Source organism: Drosophila grimshawi, unplaced genomic scaffold, assembly GCF_018153295.1.
Source record: "Drosophila grimshawi isolate 15287-2541.00 unplaced genomic scaffold, ASM1815329v1 contig_848, whole genome shotgun sequence".
In the NCBI taxonomy this organism is placed as follows: domain Eukaryota; kingdom Metazoa; phylum Arthropoda; class Insecta; order Diptera; family Drosophilidae; genus Drosophila; species Drosophila grimshawi.
This window is the reverse complement of record NW_025063692.1, coordinates 7841353-7864221: the sequence shown is the minus strand read 5'-3', so window position 1 is coordinate 7864221 and position 22869 is coordinate 7841353. Positions and strand designations below refer to the sequence as shown.

General features: G+C 42.7%; 4 protein-coding genes across 10 annotated transcripts; 2 read left to right on the top strand and 2 right to left on the bottom strand.

The window, feature by feature from the left end:
* Positions 1-3080: 3080 nt before the first annotated feature.
* On the bottom strand, positions 3081-13611 carry LOC6565621 (acid phosphatase type 7). 7 transcript variants are annotated; one of them, XM_032738862.1, is made up of 5 exons: positions 13469-13608; positions 13198-13389; positions 4905-5415; positions 4269-4830; positions 3953-4171 (listed from the first exon to the last, which is right to left on the bottom strand). In XM_032738862.1, exons 2-5 carry the CDS (start codon positions 13361-13363, stop codon positions 4040-4042), a joined length of 1371 nt encoding a protein of 456 aa, XP_032594753.1. In that variant the 5' UTR covers positions 13364-13389; positions 13469-13608; the 3' UTR covers positions 3953-4039. The 7 variants fall into 7 exon arrangements, with proteins under 7 accessions (XP_032594751.1, XP_032594753.1, XP_032594754.1 ...); XM_032738863.1 differs by having other exon boundaries at positions 13198-13386; XM_032738857.2 differs by lacking the exons at positions 3953-4171; positions 4269-4830; positions 4905-5415 and adding exons at positions 6762-7479; positions 7640-7983; positions 8056-8222 and having other exon boundaries at positions 13469-13599.
* Positions 6081-6581, top strand: LOC6565624 (G2/mitotic-specific cyclin-B3). Its single transcript, XM_043216189.1, has one exon. It carries the CDS (start codon positions 6081-6083, stop codon positions 6579-6581), a length of 501 nt encoding a protein of 166 aa, XP_043072124.1.
* On the top strand, positions 8570-10415 carry LOC6565622 (G2/mitotic-specific cyclin-B3). Its single transcript, XM_001992235.3, has one exon. The coding sequence runs from the start codon at positions 8765-8767 to the stop codon at positions 10247-10249; it is 1485 nt and encodes a 494-aa protein (XP_001992271.1). The 5' UTR covers positions 8570-8764; the 3' UTR covers positions 10250-10415.
* A 1092-nt stretch (positions 13612-14703) lies between the features above and the next one.
* Positions 14704-22869, bottom strand: LOC6565619 (open rectifier potassium channel protein 1). Its single transcript, XM_032738669.2, is given in 7 exon segments — positions 14704-16936; positions 17888-17908; positions 17910-18036; positions 18185-18288; positions 18355-18606; positions 19017-19318; positions 22482-22869. Coding segments are annotated over 7 exon segments (3069 nt in total). The 5' UTR covers positions 22675-22869; the 3' UTR covers positions 14704-14866.

Sequence of the window (22869 nt, the reverse complement as noted above, 5' to 3'; positions counted from 1 at the left end):
TATATTACATTAGGCGATTTTGCTGCAAAACAAAAGCCAGAATCGAGGTCAACCAAGGCAAGGATGATGCAATTATAAATATGGAATATATAGAGACTTACAAATAAAGAAACACCTTGGGGCTCAAAAGTCTCATTTCTATATCGGTTGGGAAATATAATCACTCATCATTGGGTTCCTTTCAGGCTGCTGTGCTGCATAGGATAAAATGTGCCTAGGAACATAAATGTGGTTGTTGCATTGGCTAAACGAGCATCAAGAAAAATATGCTGCATACTTCTTATGGGACAACGCCATAAAGGAAAGGTTTGTAAATAGGCTATTTCTCTGCAGCTCTTTTTTATCATTGTGTTCCTTGCAGGCTGCTGTGCTGCTTAGGATAAAATGTGCCTAGGAACAGACATGTGGTTGTTGCATTGGGTAAACGAGCATCAAGAAAAGTGCAAAAAAATGGATTCCGCAATTTGGCAAAAATCCGGACGCCGGATTTTGTTGACGAACACGGTTAACTTAGAAATTTAAATTAATATTAGATGCGTGAATAAATAAATACATTAACACAAATAACGAATAGCTTAAAATAACGTTCAACAAATTTGCTTAACCTAACATTCAACATTTACATAAATATACTGGAGGAGGGGTGGGTGTGCTGGAGCATTGCTCACATGCGCGCAGTCGACTCGCACTCGACAGGGCGTGGATCTGACCACGACCTGCCTCACTGCGTTTTTTCTTTTCCACATGTGTTCTTGTCCCTAACCCCCACCTTGCGGAGAATGTCCTCACATGCAACGCTGGCGTTGCTGACCCTGCCAACTTGCTCCCGCTTTTCAGCAATGTGGCCCTTCAAATCTCACTTTTGGTTGTGGCATACGATAATTGAGTATCGATATGTCTGCAAATGCAACATGCATAAAAGAAGAATCGAAGAATAACTGGGCTATTGGACTGGAATTTGAATTTTTTAAATCTTAACGAATTTTATCGACATTTTTTTAAAATAAATCTAGCTGCTTACCAGGTAAATATACAATATAGTGAACCGGTTCACCAGCTTCAGATTACTTCGATTCAAATATGTTCCAGATAGGAACAATATTTCCAATCGCCTTTGTGAACAGAGCAGCCCTAGCGCCTCACGTCAAAGTTAAGTCACTTGTCAGTGAGTTGGTTGACAGATACTGACTTGAGAAAATTAGTCGACTCACGATTAGAAAAAGGTTTGACGAAAAGGAGTAAATTATCAAAGCGGCAGCAACTACAACAAGAAGAACAACAGGACAACAATGGAGGCAATTAAGAAGGGCACAGCTCAAGCAGAGGCTGCTGGCAATGAAACAGCGGTCAACAATTCAGTTTTACCAGGTCGTGATGGCGACGACAACATCGAATCAAACAAGGAGAATATGCAGATCAGCCGCAAGCGCAAAGTGGACAACAGCCTCATGAAAAATGATAAGAAAAAGCGCAAGCCGCTGTCGAATATAATGAATTTTATGGAAGAGGATCAGCATGAACAGCAGCAAGTACAAGCGCCCAGGGATGCTAAGGACAATGACAATGTGACCGTGGCCGTCGTTGGCGCAGCCCCAGCAGCCCCCTCGATGCTCGACAAGGTCGAGAACGCACTGACGCGTCCAGAGACGCTCAAGTCACCAGTGGCCGCCGAGCAACCAATGGCCGTGCCCATATCGATGCCGGATGCAGTGCCGCAGCCGTTGTTCAAGGTGCCGGCACCGCCGCCACCAAAAGCTGCCAGGAAAAGCCGACGTCGACAAGACTGAGGAGGACAACTCCTCCGACGAATCGATGGATCAGACAACTTGCAACAAAAGACTGAACAGCCAACGGTATAAAATATATGCGAGTAAATAACATGTGTGTATATAATACTTGTTGGCATTATTCACCTTCTGTATTCTGTTTGTCTGAGCTCATTTATAAATAAATATTTACATTGTCAAATTTTACACAAATATTTAATAATTTGCGGTAATTAATTACTAGCATTTAAACACAATTCACCTTAAAATAAATGAAATGCATAAAAGAAGAATCGAAGAATAACTGGGCTATTGGACTGGAATTTGAATTTCTTAAATCTTAACGAATTTTATGGACATTTTTTTAAAATAAATCTAGCTGTTTACCAGGTAAATATACAATATAGTGAACCGGTTCACCAGCTTCAGATTACTTCGATTCAAATATGTTCCAGATAGGAACAATATTTCCAAGCGCAGAGCAGCCCTAGCGCCACACGTCAAAGTTAAGTCACTTGTCAGTGAGTTGGTTGACAGATACTGACTTGAGAAAATTAGTCGACTCACGATTAGAAAAAGGTTTGACGAAAAGGAGTAAATTATCAAAGCGGCAGCAACTACAACAAGAAGAACAACAGGACAACAATGGAGGCAATTAAGAAGGGCACAGCTCAAGCAGAGGCTGCTGGCAATGAAACAGCGGTCAACAATTCAGTTTTACCAGGTCGTGATGGCGACGACAACATCGAATCAAACAAGGAGAATATGCAGATCAGCCGCAAGCGCAAAGTGGACAACAGCCTCATGAAAAACGATAAGAAAAAGCGCAAGCCGCTGTCGAATATAATGAATTTTATGGAAGAGGATCAGCATGAACAGCAGCAAGTACAAGCGCCCAGGGATGCTAAGGACAATGACAATGTGGCCGTGGCCGTCGTTGGCGCAGCCCCAGCAGCCCCCTCGATGCTCGACAAGGTCGAGAACGCACTGACGCGTCCAGAGACGCTTAAGTCACCAGTGGCCGCCGAGCAACCAATGGCCGTGCCCATATCGATGCCGGATGCAGTGCCGCAGCCGTTGTTCAAGGTGCCGGCACCGCCGCCACCAAAAGCTGCCAGGAAAAGCCGACGTCGACAAGACTGAGGAGGACAACTCCTCCGGCGATTCGATGGGTCTCTCGGACAACTGCAACAAAACACTGAACAGCCAACGGTATAAAATATATGCGAGTAAATAACATGTGTGTATATAATACTTGTGTATATAATAAGTGAGTGTATATATGTATAAATATATATGTATATATGATTGGTTGCATTTCATGTATCACAATTCGTGGAATGCTTTGTGGGAGTCCTTATAGGGTCCATGGGTGTGCTTGATCACCCAGAAGTTGTCGATGACTTTGCCTCCTTTATCATCCGACACCTGCTCGAAGTACAAATGGGTCGCATTGTGCGCCTTGAGTCGCAGATAGCCATAGTCCTGGCTGTGAAATGCGCTCCACGGGGGCATTTTCTTGAAGAATGGCTCGCGACCCTCCTGATTGCCAGCCGCACCCGAGATGATGTGAACAGGTGCGCCCGGATTCACATACGGTTCCGCAAGAGAACCATTGTAAACGGTATAATTGTACATGGGCCACATGCGCTCGTAGCAATGCTCGTGGGCCCAGAGCTCCACATCCACGCCATATTTGTAGAAGAGCGGCTCCAGGCCAAAGAAATTGAGTCCAGGTAATCCCTTGCGGACGACAGTTTCATGTTTGGCACAATCGTCGCCATTGTTATTGCTGCAATACATTGGCCGATGTCCAAAGGTAATAATCCAGGGTCGCTTTGCCCGATTCTCTGGTTTGCTGGCCTCTATCAGATCGCGCTCCAGCCAGTCGTATTGCATGACAATTGGCTTAAGGCCGAACTGCGTAAAATAGTAGACCTCCGTGCTGAAGCCGATAAAGTGTACTGGCCCCAGATCAAAGCTATAGAAGAGATTATCATTCCCGCCCGGCATGCTGAATCGATTTGTGTAGTGCGAGAAATTGCTGCGATTGGATTGGAAACCAAGATTAAACAATGCACTATGTGCAACTATATAGCAACTAGAGATGGGATCGAAACAGTAGTTCTTCTTCTACTCCTTTCCTCTTCCCGCTTCCTAATATGAATATGTTGCATGTAGCACAGTTTTTATTTGTAATGCGTTTTATTTAGACTTTACTGCATATACTTAAACAACAACAAATTCACAAACAACTTTGAGGCAAGAGATTTTTAGGAATAGGCACCGTGTTTATCTTTGATTACCCAGAAGGAGTCGACTATTTGGCCATCTTTGTCATCGGAGACCTGCTCGAAATACAGATGCGTCGCATTGTGGGCCTTAAGCCGGGTGTAGCCATAGTCCTGGAAGTAATCCATAAAGCAGACATTGAGTCGCAGTAATTTAACAGATTGAAAATTCAATTACTAAATCTTTCCAGATGCAATTCAATTTACTTACATTGCTATGGAACGCATTCCAATCGGGCAGATTGGTTGAGAAGGGCTCGCGATTCTCATTGCAGCCGGCCGAGCCTGTTATGATCTGAATGGGTGCTTTGGGATTTGTGTATGGTGCATCGGTGCTGCCATTATAGACCTTAAAATCATAAATGGGCCACAGGCGCGTATAGAAATGCTCGTGAGCAAAGAACTCTACATCGACGCCATGCTTGTAGAACAAATCCTCCAATCCAAACCATTTTAACAGTGGCAATCCCTGGCGTATGTACGTCTCCAGATTCCCATCGCAGTCGTATTCCTTGTCATCGCTGCAGTACATCGGCCGATGTCCATATGTGATAATCCATGGACGCTTTGCCCGATTCTCTGGCAGATTCGCTTCAGCTAGATCCTGTTCCAGCCACTCGAACTGCTTGGTCAGTAACTTCATGCCATAGTCTAGAAAGTAGTAGACCTCCGTCGAGAAGGACACAAAGTGCACCGGACCCATATTGAAGCTATACCACAAACTGTCCCCCTCCCCAGGCATATTGAAGCGTGTGCGATAATTGGAGAAGTTGCTGCGTTGTTCAATAAAAGGAAGACAGCACAGGCTAAGAATTGATGTATTGCAAAATCAAACTGAATCACTTACTACTTCTCCTCATGATTGCCTGGACAGACCATATAGGGGACATAGGCGGCGACCGTTTCAATTTGACGCATAAACTCATCGCCGACTCGGGCATCGTTGGTGTCCATATCATATGCAAAGTCGCCCACATGGATTATCGCATCGTACATGCCGTGCTGCGTGTCCTGTTGCAAACGGGCCAAGGATTGGGCATTCTCATTGCCCATATCTCCGTAAATGGCTAAGGAAGGCGACCACTTATCGCCTGCCGGTGGCGTCTTGAAGTTATAGACGGCTGACCAGCCAAGATTGCTGCCACAGCTGTACTCGTAGCGGGTGTCCGGCTTCAAAGAGGTCAGCGTCACCTTGTGAATATATTGAGTGCGAGCCTGTTTGCCGCCATCCTGGAAACGCTGCCATATGCCACTAACGATGATCAGCTTGTCGTGGATATAGTGCTCGGCGAAGTTGACCACCGATTGATTTGTGGAGCTGCGTGTTGACCAAGTCACCACAATGTCCTGCAGGCTGTCTGTTGTGGTTGTTGTAGTTGTTTTTTGATAGGATGCAATAAAAATGAATAACAATATATATATATATATATATAGGTATCGTATAAAATATATGCGAGTAAATAACATGTGTGTATATAATACTTGTGTACATAATACGTGTTGGCATTATTCACCTTCTGTATTCTGTTTGTCTGAGCACATTTATAACTAAATATTTCCATTGTCAAATTTTGTACAAATATTTAATAATTTTCGGTAATTAATTACTAGCATTTAAACACAATTCACCTTAAAATAAATGAAATGCATAAAAGAAGAATCGAAGAATAACTGGGCTATTGGACTGGAATTTGAATTTTTTGAATCTTAACGAATTTTATCGACATTTTTTTTTAAATAAATCTACCTGTTTACCAGGTAAATATACAATATAGTGAACCGGTTCACCAGCTTCAGATTACTTCGATTCAAATATGTTCCAGATAGGAACAATATTTCCAATCGCCTTTGTGAACAGAGCAGCCCTAGCGCCACACGTCAAAGTTAAGTCACTTGTCAGTGAGTTGGTTGACAGATACTGACTTGAGAAAATTAGTCGACTCACGATTAGAAAAAGGTTTGACGAAAAGGAGTAAATTATCAAAGCGGCAGCAACTACAACAAGAAGAACAACAGGACAACAATGGAGGCAATTAAGAAGGACACAGCTCAAGCAGAGGCTGCTGGCAATGAAACAGCGGTCAACAATTCAGTTTTACCAGGTCGTGATGGCGACGACAACATCGAATCAAACAAGGAGAATATGCAGATCAGCCGCAAGCGCAAAGTGGACAACAGCCTCATGAAAAATGATAAGAAAAAGCGCAAGCCGCTTCCGAATATAATGAATTCTATGGAAGAGGATCAGCATGAACAGCAGCAAGTACAAGCGGCCTGCGACGCTAAGGACAATGACAATGTGACCGTGGCCGTCGTTGGCGCAGCCCCAGCAGCCCCCTCGATGCTCGACAAGGTCGAGACGGCACTGACGCGTCCAGAGACGCTTAAGTCACCAGTGGCCGCCGAGCAACCAATGGCCGTGCCCATATCGATGCTGGATGCAGTGCCGCAGCCGTTGTTCAAGGTGCCGGCACCGCCGCCACCAAAAGCTGCTAGGAAAAGCCGACGTCGTCAACAAGACTGAGGAGGACAACTGCTCCGGCGAATCGATGGATCGGACAACTTGCAACAAAAGACTGAACAGCCAACGGTATAAAATATATGCGAGTAAATAACATGTGTGTATATAATACTTGTGTATATAATAAGTGAGTGTATATATGTATAAATATATATGTATATATGCTTGGTTGCATTTCATGTATCACAATTCGTGGAATGCTTTGTGGGAGTCCTTATAGGGTCCATGGGTGTGCTTGATCACCCAGAAGTTGTCGATGACTTTGCCTCCTTTATCATCCGACACCTGCTCGAAGTACAAATGGGTCGCATTGTGCGCCTTGAGTCGCAGATAGCCATAGTCCTGGCTGTGAAATGCGCTCCACGGGGGCATTTTCTTGAAGAATGGCTCGCGACCCTCCTGATTGCCAGCCGCACCCGAGATGATGTGAACAGGTGCGCCCGGATTCACATACGGTTCCGCAAGAGAACCATTGTAAACGGTATAATTGTACATGGGCCACATGCGCTCGTAGCAATGCTCGTGGGCCCAGAGCTCCACATCCACGCCATATTTGTAGAAGAGCGGCTCCAGGCCAAAGAAATTGAGTCCAGGCAATCCCTTGCGGACGACAGTTTCATGTTTGGCACAATCGTCGCCATTGTTATTGCTGCAATACATTGGCCGATGTCCAAAGGTAATAATCCAGGGTCGCTTTGCCCGATTCTCTAGTTTGCTGGCCTCTATCAGATCGCGCTCCAGCCAGTCGTATTGCATGACAATTGGCTTAAGGCCGAACTGCGTAAAATAGTAGACCTCCGTGCTGAAGCCGATAAAGTGTACCGGCCCCAGATCAAAGCTATAGAAGAGATTATCATTCCCGCCCGGCATGCTGAAGCGATTTGTGTAGTGCGAGAAATTGCTGCGATTGGATTGGAAACCAAGATTAAACAATGCACTATGTGCAACTATATAGCAACTAGAGATGGGATCGAAACAGTAGTTCTTCTTCTTCTTCTTCATCTCCTTTTCTCTTCCCGCTTCCCATTCCCATCTCTATTCGCCAGTTATGACACACTTACTACTTCTCCTCGTGATTGCCCACGCAGACCATATAGGGGACATAGGCGGCAATCGTTTCCACTTGACGCATAAACTCATTTCCAACTTCGCCATTCTCATGGCACATATCGTAGGCAAAGTCACCCACATGGAGAATGGCATCGTATTTACCCAACTGTGTCTCCCGTTGCAGTGCTGGGAGAGAGGCGGCATTCACCACGCCCATATCGCCGTAAATGGCCAGCGATGGTGACCAGTTGCTATGGTTGAATGTTGTGCGGAACCAGTAGATGGCCGACCAGCCCAATTGGCTGCCACAATGATAACGATATGTTGTATTTGCTTGCAGCTGTGCCAGCGTCACCTGCGGATCCACAGTGCCTCGATTATAAGTATACAAAAATGCTATATTTGACATCGCAACTGGTCTACTTACGCGATGGATGTATTGTGTGGCCTTCTGGGCGCCGCCATCAACAAATTTGTTGGGTCCTTGGGGCGATTTAGCAATGTGCTCATCGATGGCATCGATGCCATATTCGCATATCGAATCATTTGTATTGTTGCGCGTATTCCAGGTGACGACAATGTCCAGCACAGTTTCTGGGAGAAGTACACGGCGCACGTGTTGGCATTATTCACTTTCTGTATTCTGTTTGAGCACATTTATAACTAAATATTTACATTGTCAAATTTTGTACAAATATTTAATAATTTGCGGTAATTAATTACTAGCAACTAAACACAATTCACCTTAAAATAAATGAAATGCATAAAAGAAGAATCGAAGAATAACTGGGCTATTGGACTGGAATTTGAATTTTTTAAATCTTAACGAATTTTATCGACATTTTTTTTAAATAAATCTAATCTTTACCAGATAAATATACAATATAGTGAACCGGTTCACCAGCTTCAGATTACTTCTATTCAAATATGTTCCAGATAGGAACAATATTTCCAATCGCCTTTGTGAACAGAGCAGCCCTAGCGCCACACGTCAAAGTTAAGTCACTTGTCAGTGAGTTGGTTGACAGATACTGACTTGAGAAAATTAGTCGACTCACGATTAGAAAAAGGTTTGACGAAAAGGAGTAAATTATCAAAGCGGCAGCAACTACAACAAGAAGAACAACAGGACAACAATGGAGGCAATTAAGAAGGGCACAGCTCAAGCAGAGGCTGCTGGCAATGAAACAGCGGTCAACAATTCAGTTTTACCAGGTCGTGATGGCGACGACAACATCGAATCAAACAAGGAGAATATGCAGATCAGCCGCAAGCGCAAAGTGGACAACAGCCTCATGAAAAATGATAAGAAAAAGCGCAAGCCGCTGTCGAATATAATGAATTTTATGGAATTGGATCAGCATGAACAGCAGCAAGTACAAGCGGCCTGGGATGCTAAGGACAATGACAATGTGACCGTGGCCGTCGTTGGCGCAGCCTCAGCAGCCCCCTCGATGCTCGACAAGGTCGAGAAGGCACTGACGCGTCCAGAGACGCTTAAGTCACCAGTGGCCGCCGAGCAACCAATGGCCGTGCCCATATCGATGCCGGATGCAGTGCCGCAGCCGTTGTTCAAGGTGCCGGCATCGTCGCCACCAAAACTGCCAGCAGCAGCGGATGTCGTTAACAAAACTGAGGAGGACAACGCCTCCGGCGAATCGATGGTTCTCTCGGACAACTTGCAACAAAAGACTGAACAGCCAACGGCAGTACAGCAATTGCCGCCAGTGCCGCCTGTGCCCTCGGATGTGGAGGACTTTGATCTCAAGAATTGGGATGATCCGCTTCAGGTCTCCCACTATGCCCAGGATATATTCAACTATCTCAAGCATCGTGAGTCAGAGTTCCGTATAGGCGATTATATGCCGAAGCAAGCACATTTGACCGTCTACCGTCGAGCACTGCTCGTCGACGCAATGGTCGACATCCACGAGTTATTTAAACTCAACCATGAGACGCTCTATTTGGCTGTGAAAATCGTCGATCTCTATTTGTGCCGCAAAGAGATCAAGGAGGAGAACCTGGTGTTGTTGGGCGACGCTGCCATCCTTATTGCCAGCAAATATGGTGACCTTGATCCGCCCTCAGTTAAGGATTTCATGATCGTTTGCGATGGAGCGTACACTAAAAATGATCTGCTTAAAATGGAGTTGGAAACGTTAAGCACCATCAATTTTAATCTTGGCATACCAGTCTCGTTCCGCTTCCTCAGCCGCTTTGCCCGGTGTGCCAAGGTGCCGTTGCCCATTGTGAAATTGGCTCGTTATATATTGGAGCTATCGTTGACGGAATATGTAACGATCGGATTTAGTGACTCAAAGATGGCATCGGCTGCTCTATATATGGCGTTGCGCATGCATGACGGCATCGCAAAGTTGAATCAAAAGATCTGGAGCCCAACGCTGATCTACTATACGACCTATCAGTTGGTGGATTTTGCCGGGATTATTCCCTTGCTGAATGCGGGACTGCATCGCAAGACACTGGCCCCAACCCTGACGATACGCAACAAGTATTCACGAAAGAAATTTCTTCGGGTGACCAAAGTGCCGCTGCTCAGCAATCGGGACATGTTCCACGCCAATCTCGATCTGAACGTTGGCAACAAAAGCACTGAATGAGAATATATCAAGAATAACGCTGATTTACAATTAATAATTAATTTCATTTCATTCCATTTACAACTGACACCCAACCATAAATAAAACTATATCAATCATTATTAAATGCTATGCTTTGCTATATTTCTAAACTTAGCAAAAAAAAAAAATAAAAATAAAAATAACAATCAATTTTACACACCTCAATTCAGTTAATCGTTTCTTATGTTTGATAAGTTAGCAGCGTCTTAAGTGAAAATCAATCCCATTTGATATGGAAAATTGTAAGCGTTACAAAATGCAAGATTTTGCAGTTGCAGACTGCTTATAAAATGCATGTATATGCATACATGCTGGAGATGTCGGCACAGGGGCACACCAATGGGTGTGTGTTGTGCTCGTTAACAGATAACACTTACATATAATAAAATTTGCTAATTTAAGGAGTGTTTACAGTTATCAGATATACTGGGGTTGCAGTTACAGTTGCAGTTGCAGTCACAGTTGCAGTTACAGTTGCAGTTACAGTTGCTGTGTGGAATTATATACTTTACGAGCTAATAGAATGTGCGCTTGTAATACTGCTAGTTGCATCACTGTGGATATTTCTTTGTGTTTCTGTCTGTGTGTGTGTGTTTGTGCCTATTTGTTGTTGTTGTTCGGTTTTGTCCAGCTACGCTACTATGAAGGATCACTGTAGGCGCCATGCTGTGATTTAATAAGCCAGAATTGATCGATAATGGCGCCCTGCTTATCATCGGACACTTGCTCAAAGTACAAATGCGTTCGATTGTGGGCCTTCAAGCGCGTATAGCCATAGTCCTGGCTGTGGAATGCGCTCCACTCGGGTATTTTGCCCTTGAACGGCTCCCGACCCTCCTTGCAACCGGCGGAGCCAGTGATTATATGCACCGGTGCCCGGGGATTCTCATAGGGTGAGGCGAATGTTCCGTTGCGCACCTTGTAGTCGTAAATGGGCCAGAGGCGCTCGTAGGAGTGCTCATGCGCCCATATTGCCACATCCACTCCATACTTATAGAGCAGCGGCTCCAGGCCAAACAAGTGCAAAAATGGCCAACCGACGCGCGTCAGCGTCTCCGAGTGGGTGCAATCGTTGTCGTTCTCATTGCTGCAGTACATCGGCCGATGGCCATAGAGGACAATCCAAGGTCGTTGCGCACGATTCTCTGGCAGATTGGCCGCCTCCAGATCCCGCCGAAGCCACTCGAACTGAAAGATGAGCGTCTTTATGCCATAGTTGAGGAAGTAGTAGACCTCCGTGGAGATGCCAATGAAGTGCACCGGCCCCAAATCGAAGCTGTAGAACAGATTCTCTGTGCCACCCGGCATGCTGAAGCGGGCCCGATAATTTGAGAAGTTGCTGCAAGGCAGCTTGATTAAATCTTCTGTTTTTTTTTTTGTTTTTCTAATCTGTGGCCAACAAACAACTTACAACTTCTCCTCGTGATTGCCCGGCACAACCATATAGGGGACATAAGCGGCGACCGTTTCAATTTGACGCATAAACTCATCCCCGACTTGAGCATTCTTCGAATTCATATCGTATGCAAAGTCTCCCACATGGATGATCGCATCGTACATGCCCAGTTGTGTCTCCTGCTGCAGTCGGGCCAAAGATTGAGCATTCTCATTACCCATATCGCCATAGATGGCAAGAGTCGGTGACCAGTTGGCATCGGGGCTGGGCACCGTACGGAATTCATATTTCGCTGACCAGCCAAGTTCACTGCCGCAGTGATAAATATAGCTACTATTCGCTTTCAGCTCCCTAAGCGTAACCTAAATTCCAAAAGTAGAGTGCCTTGAAGCTGTTATCTTTGTTCATATATATATAGCTGTTAGTGTGTGTTTTTTTGCGAGTGTGTGTGTGCGTTTGCGTGTGTGTCGAATGTCTGTGTATTGCGTACCCTGTGGATATATTGGGTCATCTGCTTGCGACCGCCATCGACAAACTTGATGGCCTGCTGTCCTGTGGCGCGCTGCGTCAGATCTTCGCTCAGTCCATATTCGACAACGCTGTCGGCAGATGTTGGTGGCAAGCCGCGCGTTGACCAAGTGACAACAATTTCGCTGGCGGTGCGTTCTAAATTAACAGGCAGCAAAGGAAGAGAAACAAACAAATACAAAAGAGAAAAACAATTCTTGAGTTTAAAAGCCAAACACAAAAAAATAATCAGTGTACAAATTTCAAATGCAAATCGCATGTAAAGAAGAATGCAAATAGTTTTTGTCAAATTTAATGGCATGTTTTTCGATTTGTTGTTTTTTGCTCCTTGTTTGCTTATCACGCTCTTCTAGCACATCCACATACACACACACACACAAGCTCTAATTAGACTCTAGTTTGTGTGGCCTTATTAGCATATGTTTTATATATATATATATATATATATATATATATGTATATGACGCATATATATAGTACGCCACATTTATCAGCAAATCAGCCTTTGCTCTAATTTGAGGCTGACTTTGTACAATGATTATTTTATAACTGGTTGTTGTTATTGTTGTTTTGTGTGTGTTTCGTTGGCGGTTTTATGGCCCAGTGTGAATAACTGCAACTGTAACTGCAATTTCTATGTGTGGGCAAAAGAGAGAAAAAAACAAATGGGGGGCGGAAAGGAATTGACACACGATATCTATTGCGCAGCACTTTGGGACAATGACAAATCAAACAAAAAAATAAATAAATAAATTGAACAAAGCGCTGATGCAGATAATTTACAGTTATTAAAGCAAAAATGCCGGTTTAAAGATACACTTTTTTTTATTTACATTTTTTTTTTACGGGTTTAAAAGGTGAACAAACTTGCATTTGTGCAGTTTGACCTTTATGTTTGTAGTTACAGAATTGAATTCACAACCCATATACTTGCATAGATATACCACATACACATATAAAATAAGTGCAAAAATAAATGAATATAAAATGGCGTTGCACATACCTCCAAATGATAGGTGCACCTGCTCCGGCTGATAGTGCACAATGTTTACATCATGTTTATCCTGCAGCATTTTCTGCTGTACAGCGTTGTCCTGTGCCTGGTTCCATTGAAATGAGCTGGCGACGTAGAGCGACAGCCCGAGGAACAACAATGTCAAATTTAACATTGCTGTTGTTGTTTGTATTTCTACTACTTTTTATATATTTTTAGATACGAGAAATGACATTAAAAAATCTGTGTATGAAGTACAAAAAGTCTACAGTTAACTCACATCGCTTCGCTTCGTTGTGTTTCACGTTTAATAAGATTGTATACAAATTATGGCTGATAGCTGCAAAAAATTATGAGTGGAAAAAATTGAATTGTTCAGCAATTTATAGAACAACAAACCACTAGTAAAGCAGAGGAGCTGTTGCTTCTTATCGATGTTTCGATATTCCGAACTTTTAGACGATAGTTAGTAGAGTGACCATGCACGCAGTGGGCACCTTGATCTGCTTTCAAAATTTAAAAAAAGCAGAAACCAAGCAAGCTTGTGTCGCCTTTATTGTTATTTGTCTGTGGCTTATTATTATCTTTAAACATTTTTTCGGCTCAACATAAGAAAACATTATTTGTGAAATTTAAAAAATAGATTTGGTATGGCCAGTTTTTCTGACGACTTCGTAACATTGACACAGTTGAATTGTGTTCAGCAATGCAGTGCACTATTGCAGAGTCCGAAGCCGCGAAATTATTTAACGGCCGCCACATTATTGGGCCTTTACTGCGGTGTTCTCATTTATCGTTCCTACCGTAGTTACTTGGCGGGACTGGAGGCCAAAGATGGGGAAACACAAAATGACGAAATAGAAGAGGTGGCAATGACCTATGAAACATCCAACATTTTCGATGTACCAATTGTGGAACGCCACGAGTTCCCCTTGCCGAATATTAATGAACCAGCTCTGATGGAACAACACTCAAATGACGAGGTTCTAATAACGGCATCCTAAAGGACGATCAAATCTCTTACAAATTGTAACCAACTAATAAACCAAATTGAATACTGCTCGTAATACTTTGCATTTATTTTATATTCGTATATTAACGGTAATTTCTACGGAATTGTACTGCATTTAAATAGTTTATGACAGTTGTTGAATCTTTGTTCATACTCGCTCGAGTTGCTATTAAATCAAAATAGCAACATTATCAATAATATATATATATATATATATATATATATATATATATATATATATATATATATATATATATATATATATATATATATATAGGTGAAGCATAGCTCGGAATTTGGAAGGACTAATGCAATTTGTTGGATGGCAAACAATTTGGCAAATATTAAGATCTAGCCACACTTTACTAAGTGGAATACATTGCGTACTTAGCTTTAAACGTAAATATATAAAATATTTACAGTAGTCGGTCGATAATGATAATTTTTCATACAAAAAAAAAAGGAAAACAAATTTTTAAAAAATCATTGTATGATAATTAAAAATATTTGTTTTGAATTTTTGGCGATGCCAATTTTTGACCGATAACTGTATTATAATTTGTATAATAATATAACTATAGTTAATAGGTAGAGGCTATTATAAATATACAAATTTAGTGGCAATAATATAGACGAAGCTACAAACTAGAAAACACTTGAGAGACATTAGTTTTCAGCGCCAGCACCACTTCCGCTTCCGGTATTGCTGCTCTGCTTCCGTCCCGGAAATCCTTCGGGCATGCTGCTCTTGCGCTGCGCCTGTGAGATTTGCACAATGCGCGACAATGGGGAATGAGTGCTGCTGGTGCTCGGACGCATCAGCGATGAGGGCAGCAATCTGGCTGCAGAGTTGCCCGCCTCATCTTGGCCAGAACTCGAGCCGCTTGCTGCTAGTGGTGAGGTGGGTGGCGGCTGTTCGCGTGCCAGGGGCGAGGGACGCAGTGAGAGGCGACGCTGCAGCGCTGTCTGTGAGCTGGACAGCAGCGAGACGGGCTCCTCGTTGAGACAGACACCAGGGGGAGGCGCCTTTCCCGGTGGGATCTGCAGCGCTGTTGGACGCACGCTGAAACGGCGCCTGAACTTCGACTGGGCCATAATTGGCGTTGAGCTGGTGGTGGGCGCGGCTGTGCTGCTACCGCTGGCAGTGCTGGGGCCGGTACCAGTGCCAGTGGGCACCGCTCTCTCCGTGTAGCTGGGCGGCGGCTCCAGCACTTGCAGACCCGATCCCCGCCTGCCCGTTGGCGACATCGTTCCCACAATGGTGGAGCGACGGGCGTATAAGCGATTCGCAGCCGTTGCCTGCAAGTAACGCGTTTGATCGCCCGCAAAGAGCGACAGAATCGGTGGCAGCTGGGGCGGATCCAGGCCAGCGTTGCCCAACTTGCGCTGCTTCTTGCTCAGCTTTGAGGAGTTTGATGACGCCGTCTGCTGTTGGTGCTCATCGAGTGCGGCATGGGTGTGCACCACCTCCAGCGCACGTATGAGATCCGCAATTGTGGTCTGTTCCAGCACATCCATATCTTTATCGGATGTCACCGAAAATATGCTTGAGCGACGCGGCGTCATCGAGTTAGATGATTGTCCACCCATCGCAGGGAAAAGGCTACCCCTTCGGGCGGCAACAGCTGCCATTGCCGCCGAACCGGAGCCGCGTCGCTGCATCTGCATCTGGAGAGATGCAGCTGTCGTTGGTGGATACATGCTGCCACGTCTGGCGGCCAGCGCCGGATTCTGCGTATAAATTGACTCCCGACGTCGCCTGCCAGCGGCGGCAGCTCCAGCCGCAGATTTGCGCTGATAGGCCGTCGTGGAGTTGAAGGTCGCCTGCTCGGAGTCATCCAGCTGGAAGGCCGGATTGGAGACGCCACCATTGCCCATGCCATTGCCAGAAGCCAGGCTCGTATTGGAGTCGAAAGCTGGCGGTGGAATGCGTCCATTTCGCACATATGATTGACTGGCACCCTCTGTCACCGTATTATTATAGTAGTCCAGCGTGGAGCGAGGCAACGCTGTAATTCCCTCCGGCACCGACACAACCGATAGCTTCCGTTCCAAATCCTGTGAGGGTCGCTTGCGATGGAAGAGCTTCCGGAGTCCATCCGGCATCGAGAATTTCTTTACGCGACCCCCATTCTTCTTCAACTGCTCCTCCTGTTCACGTTCCTGCTCCAACTGGACCACGTGCGAGTCGCTGACGGCGCCATTAATTTGACGTTTGTAACGATTATTAAATGCCTCCTGGATCTGTTCGTTATCACCACTCCAGGTCCAATCATTGGGCGCTGATCGTCGTGGTGGTTGTATGTTGAAATCGGAGCAGGCTCGTCCACGCGGACGTCGGGGCGTCGTCGAGTACTCGTTGAGCGAGGAGAACGACCACTCGCTGGCAAGGATTTGCGAGTCCGACAACCCATGATAGCCACCATAGAGCGTCGGATCTTCAGCCTCCGGCGGCGGTGGTTGTACTGTCGCCAGTGCTGTCACCACCTTGGCCAGCAAATCCGTTGTCTGGCGATAGGCTTCCGCTGTTTCGAATGTTTTCTCGCGATCGAATTTGCTCAGTTCCGTATCGGAGTTGGCGTGCACCATCTGCTGGGCGGCTGCCAGATCGGCACAAATGGAGTAGGCACGTTTTCGACTGGGTATCGGAGCTGGTTCCACACGGTACATGCTCAGCTCTGGGCAGGAGGCGGACCGGGGCATCGTATACCCATATTCTGTATCGGTGTAGACGGGCTGATTGGTTTTTAAAATGGAAGCAATCGATGTATATCGCGTGTGCAGTTATCGTTATCGTTATCGTTATCGAGTGCGTGTGTGTTTATTGTTTTTTGTTGTTGTTGTGGTTGTTGTACATGTAAAGAAAACGCATGAAATGCATTGAATTAGTTTAAGTTGTTAACTGTTGTTTTTGCTGTTGTTGTTGTTGTGGTTCTTGTTGTTTTTTGTTGTTATTGCTTTGTATTATCCTGGTGCTTATCAATTTACTTACGCCTGCTCTTCTTCTGCCGCTTCTTAACCTTAATCTTCGAGCACTTTCTATTCTCCTTTCGAAAAAACTACAAAAAGAAAATTTGATCACTTATCGGGACCAGAGAGATTAATAGTTGCCCGCTTAGTCGAAACATTTAGTTAATATGTGTATCCCAAAATTATTGTTTGTTTTTTGTATTAAACTTAAATGTACACATAAATAAATACAAAAATGCTGTTTCTCACTATATTCGATCCGTATTAGTGCATACTGTTAGTTTGGATATTATTTATTCATAATTTCTGCTCACAACGCTTCTTTCAATAGGTGATCAAAAAGAATTATGCCTTTAAGAAGAATGTTTGAAGAATTTTTCGCTTTTTTTTTAATTATTTTAAGCATTATTCTATTGTTATTTCAGAACTTTAGTACGATTTTGTTATTTCATGATGTTTTATTACTGGAAGAACCACTTCAGGTGGGTAAATTCAACTCTTATTTGGGAATGCTCCATTTTTTTGGTTAAACAGATTATGTATTATGGTTATTGAATTAATAACTTTGGCATATTAAATATACGTATAAAGGCAGCCTAACTCAAATGTTATAAATACTATATACAAAGTAATATCACAAATAATATTCCCCACTCTAGATTATTATGGACTTTACGTTGCAATAGGCCCAAATATGATATGATTGTTGGCCATTACCTTCACTTTGAGTATGTAGAGCTTCGTTGAGAAGACGTCGCAGATAGCCAACATCTTTGGTAACACCCGTCCAGATGCGATTTTGGGTTGCCTTCAGATTCGATGACAGCTGCTGTTCCAGATGCGCCAGTCTCTTGCTCTGCAATCCTCTGTGTGTTTAGATGTTTATATGTATTTATGAGATGGAATTAGAAGAATATGTAAGTTTTAATTGCGGAAAGTATTAGGGCGACATGCTTTCATGCAAACAAAACACACCCAAAAATCATGCAATTAATTTCGAAAATTAAAGCTTACCGGGTGATAAATGTCATTATCATGACCAGATAGCCCAAGGAGAATATAAACCAGACAATGATAAAGATTTGATAAACCACAAACCAGCCGCCAAATTCACGAGGCTGTGCTCCATAACAAGAAAGCAAATGATTATTTAAAAGAAACGAAAAGTTAATAATGTTAATCACCTGATTGGGACCAAAGGTGGGTACAAAGTCACCGAAACCAATTGTCGACATCGTCACATAGCTGTAGTACAACGAAATAGAATAGTCCCAGCTCTCAAAGTAGGTAAACACCCAGGACGGCAGCAGTAGAAACAATGCGATGCCCGGTATCAGTGCTATAACCACTATGGTTATCAGACCCAACTGCGGTGGCACATAATGATCGTTCGAGGACATTTTGTGCTTTTTATATCGTCGATATATCGCACTGAACTGCGGGATGAAAGTTCAATTTCAGATTTTTATAGCTTTTAATAGGTATATTTTTTTCACCGAGATTTCAGTTTGTTCATTTTATTTTGACTTTTATAAGTCATTATAAATTTATTTAACTTGAATTTGATATATGATTTGGAATACTAATAGTTTAATATCTTTAATAAAATCAAACCAGAAAGGCAAGTGACGTAACAAACCTTGTGTGGCATATTTATCCTTAATGATTTCATTGAAGCATATAATAATTGAGAAAAAGGGGATTTTTACAATGTAAAAATATAGATTAATCTGTTTGCCAGCACACACTTTTAAGAAAATTTTAAAATACATTCGAAAAAAAAGTAATTTTGTGAAGAATTAAGAGAATTGAGAAGTGCCCATGTGTAATTCTAAAAAATACATACCGTACGTCCAAAATACTCTCCCAAGCCGGCAAAGAGTATACCATTGACCGGTATGCCGATTACTGAATAGACAATCATTATCATGCGACCCGCAAAAGTTGTTGGCGATATGTTGCCATAACCCACCGTTGAGCAGACGGTGAAGGCAAAGAAGAAGGAGTGATAGAATGTCCAGGTATACGGTATTTCATACTCATCCTGCGTATGATCTGTCACCGGCTTGCCACAGTAATCAGAGATCTTCTCCAGAATTTCATTCTGTGTGCTCGCATTCTTGTCCGACAACTCATCTATTAGATACTCTGCAACACAAGCCAAACAACAGTAAATTAGATATAGCAACGGTAAAAATAAAAAACAATCAACCTGAATAGAGAGATAAAAGCTCATTGAAGCGTAAAGTCAAATCAAATTTAATTAGTTCTATTACACGTGTTCCGGAAGCAAACCGATCGCATTACAAACGCCGTTTAACCTTCCGCTTTTCCGATTAACAACAAGCCATTAACGAAACCGTAAACTGTCAACGTGATGTGACGTGACACGATGGCTACATCCAGGGCGGAAAACATTGAGGGGACCTGACCCTGGCTCGAGCCATCTGATCAAGCGGACCGACAATTGTTGAACGTTGAACGTTGAACTGCAACCAATCGGATCTGCTGATCGCAATCAAGATCCGGTTACGTCTCTGATTAACATTCGCTCCACATTGTGTATCGTAACGAAAACTAGCCAGCCAGAAAACTCGTGCTGTGATATATATACATAGACATACATGTACAGCTCTTGAGATATGTTTTATGGAGCAGTATAAATGTCTAAAGAATATAGAGCCTATCGTTGTAGATCCTAAAAGATTGCCATGAGCTAATTTTAATCAGGCCTGTTTTCCTAACTAATAAATCAGATTATTTATGTTTGTAGATTTTTTAATATATATATGTGAATATGTAAATTGTATGTGAACTTCTTGTTAAATCTAACATTACTTTTGATAAGCACTTCAGTAACTAATGTCATTACAATGTATACAATAAACAATGCAAATTCAGCGTTTTATCTGACGATTAAGCTCCACTCACAATGTGATTGCTGACTTTGTAGTGTCTATAATTAAGTTTTGGCGTGCATCGTTCATTGAGATTAACAAGAAGTGCAATCATTCAATAAACCTTAAAGCATGGGCAATCAAGTGCAAAAATGAGAACGACAGTTTTTATTTAGCACTAATCTTTTAACGAATTGCATAATTCAATAAATGCTCAAGCGTCCGGAGCATCCCAAAAGGGGCCCCAAAGCGTCAGAGACCCGGCAGAGGAACTCAGCGGGTGAGTGTGGATAATGGGGGGTGGTGCGCAATTGCCGACAATTCCCATATTAAACGATCCCAGACTGCACTATATACAATGTGTGCATAGATCTAATCGTAATCTCTCCATTTGCTCTGACAACAACACTTGATAAACGGGACAACATAGAAATGATATTGTTATTGTTATTGTTGTTGTTGTTGTTCGTCTCCCCTGATTGTGATTTTGATTGCGGCAATTTGTTCATAGACGTCGATCATTAGCACAAATTCTTGTAAATCTTGAATCAAGTTAGCTATAGAGTATTTGCCGCTCTGGTCGTTAATTTGGTTTATCTAAAGTGTGCCGGAAATGTTTTGGGGCAAAACAAATTGATACGTTTATTTAATTATAATGTTAACCAGGCGTCTCAGCTCCAGCCCGAACCAAACTATAAATAAAAGAAAACGTGGAACAATTGAAAAATTAACCAACATCTTTTAAAGACAGCGATTGGTTAAGAGAGTTGAGTGTTGATTAAAAAGCTGAGCAGAAGCGATTTAGAGAAGTTCAACTGTTGGAATGGAAGGGAATGTAGCGAAAGAGAGTCATTAGATGGCTAGACAAGATGATCAAAGTAATTGTTGTTTTTGCCTGTTATCAGGGAGCGCTGTTTCGGTGATTACCAACAAATGTTATAATCACATGTTTGTCAGCGCACACAACACACACACACACACACAGAGTGTAGAATGTGGAAAATGATCTATAGTCATATGGTGTTATGAATGCACAATTGAAGTGCTTTTGAAGCCCAATAGATTAATATTGATATTGATTGGTATTTCGCAATAATATCACTACCTTAACAAGGCTCTATTTTGTGATAAGAGCGAGAAGGATTCAAAATTAAGACGTTGGGGTAAGACCTCCAAACACAAGGGCACTGTGTGTTAAGCTATCTAGTTGACCGGTTAAGTATCTCATAGCCGAGGGTATATCCCCATTTGAGCACGTTACTCATGAACACTGCTAACTAATTTAACCCAGAAAGTCATTCAACAGCGATTTTCTTTTATGTCATTTACACAACAAAACGAACTAGTACGACTTATGGAATCGGTTTTTGAGATTATCTCGATGCTTGTTTCCCTTTTGATTTGTTGGTGTTGAGCACACAGGCGCACATATCGTTTAGTACATATTTGTATGTTTATGTCTTGGTTTGTCGGTGTCTGATTTGAGCTTATAGTTTATTTATCTGTATAATTAGCACATTTGATGTGCTATTTAAATGTTCATTTTATTGCAATTATAGTGGAATAACCCTCAAAATAAATACGCTAAAGATTTATGCGATATGATATCCACAAACAGACAGACAGACGAATAGACGGACACGTACAGGTATGTAAATCACATTCGCCTTAATGCAATTAATCACAAAATCAGATTCTCACACTTGCTAACTCATAAAGCTCACATTTCTCGACATTTACGCACGTTTTGCAAAAGTGAAATAAAGCAACGTAAATATTGACGATGTCTCACATACCGACCTAAGTATGCTCTACACTATCGGGGCTAACCAAGTATATATAAATATCACATCAGACGAAATTTATGAACTGCAACAGACAATTTACAATTTGTAGTTTTTGTTTTTAAATTTCATCAATCAAAATTGTTGTGCTTTAATATTAATAAAATAAATGTACAAATTCTTATTAAAATTTTGCAAGTTGCTGGCTCTACTTTGAATGGTTGTTGACTGTATTCATACAGTTCAAGACTTAGTCCAAGAATCGTAACTAATTCAATCACAAAGTTGTGATAGCTCATTTAAAAGAAAAAGAGCAGCTGTAGACTATGATGTGCTGAGCTATCTTTAGTTCCAAGTTGGGGGCGGTTGGGTCTACGCAAGTAGCGTTAAAATCGTGGCAGACAGTTTAGTTGTGTGATATAACGTGCTCCCCATATAAAAAACTGTGGTTTCGTTTTATATTTTGCTCCTACAATAAATACATCATAAAAAGAACTCATATCTATGATATTTTAAGATGAATGGTTTATTAATATAAGGTGATAGATTTGTATTTTGATTGTTTTTCTTATGCCGGTTGCCGCTAGGGATCTTAGTTAGTGTTATAGATTTAGATTAAGGAATACCCACCATAGATTTCATTGCGTTCCTTGAGTTGTTCGGCGCGGGTCTCTCTCTCCTCGCCATGCTCGATATGATAGTAGATGGCGGCGCCAAATAACAAGTATGATATATAGAAGAGGAGCAAAAGTATCCAACGGTTTGGCGACATGCTCCTCCTGTCGCTTCCTTTGACACTAAGAAATAGGCTGCAAGCACACATAGCAAAGACACACAAAACGAACAAACAAACAAATGAGCCGGTTGATTTGTTTCGATTACCGCCGCAACACCTTGTAAATTGTTTGCTCACATTCGATTAGTTGAAACTGCAAGCACTTCAGAATCTTGACCGTTTTGTTATTGTTGTTCTCTATGGTTGTATCAACGTTAATCGGCGCTTGATTACGATTGCCCA

Excerpts from the sequence above, each read along its gene's own strand:
- LOC6565624 (XM_043216189.1), top strand. The coding sequence starts at position 6,081 with ATGGAGGCAATTAAGAAGGACACAGCTCAAGCAGAGGCTGCTGGCAAT.
- LOC6565622 (XM_001992235.3), top strand. The coding sequence starts at position 8,765 with ATGGAGGCAATTAAGAAGGGCACAGCTCAAGCAGAGGCTGCTGGCAAT.
- LOC6565621 (XM_032738857.2), bottom strand. The coding sequence starts at position 13,363 with ATGTTAAATTTGACATTGTTGTTCCTCGGGCTGTCGCTCTACGTCGCC. Across the intron at positions 8,223-13,197 it reads GGTGCACCTATCATTTGGAG|AAACTGTGCTGGACATTGTC; the intron begins GTATGTGCAACG and ends TACTTCTCCCAG. Across the intron at positions 7,984-8,055 it reads CCACACAATACATCCATCGC|GTGACGCTGGCACAGCTGCA; the intron begins GTAAGTAGACCA and ends GTGGATCCGCAG.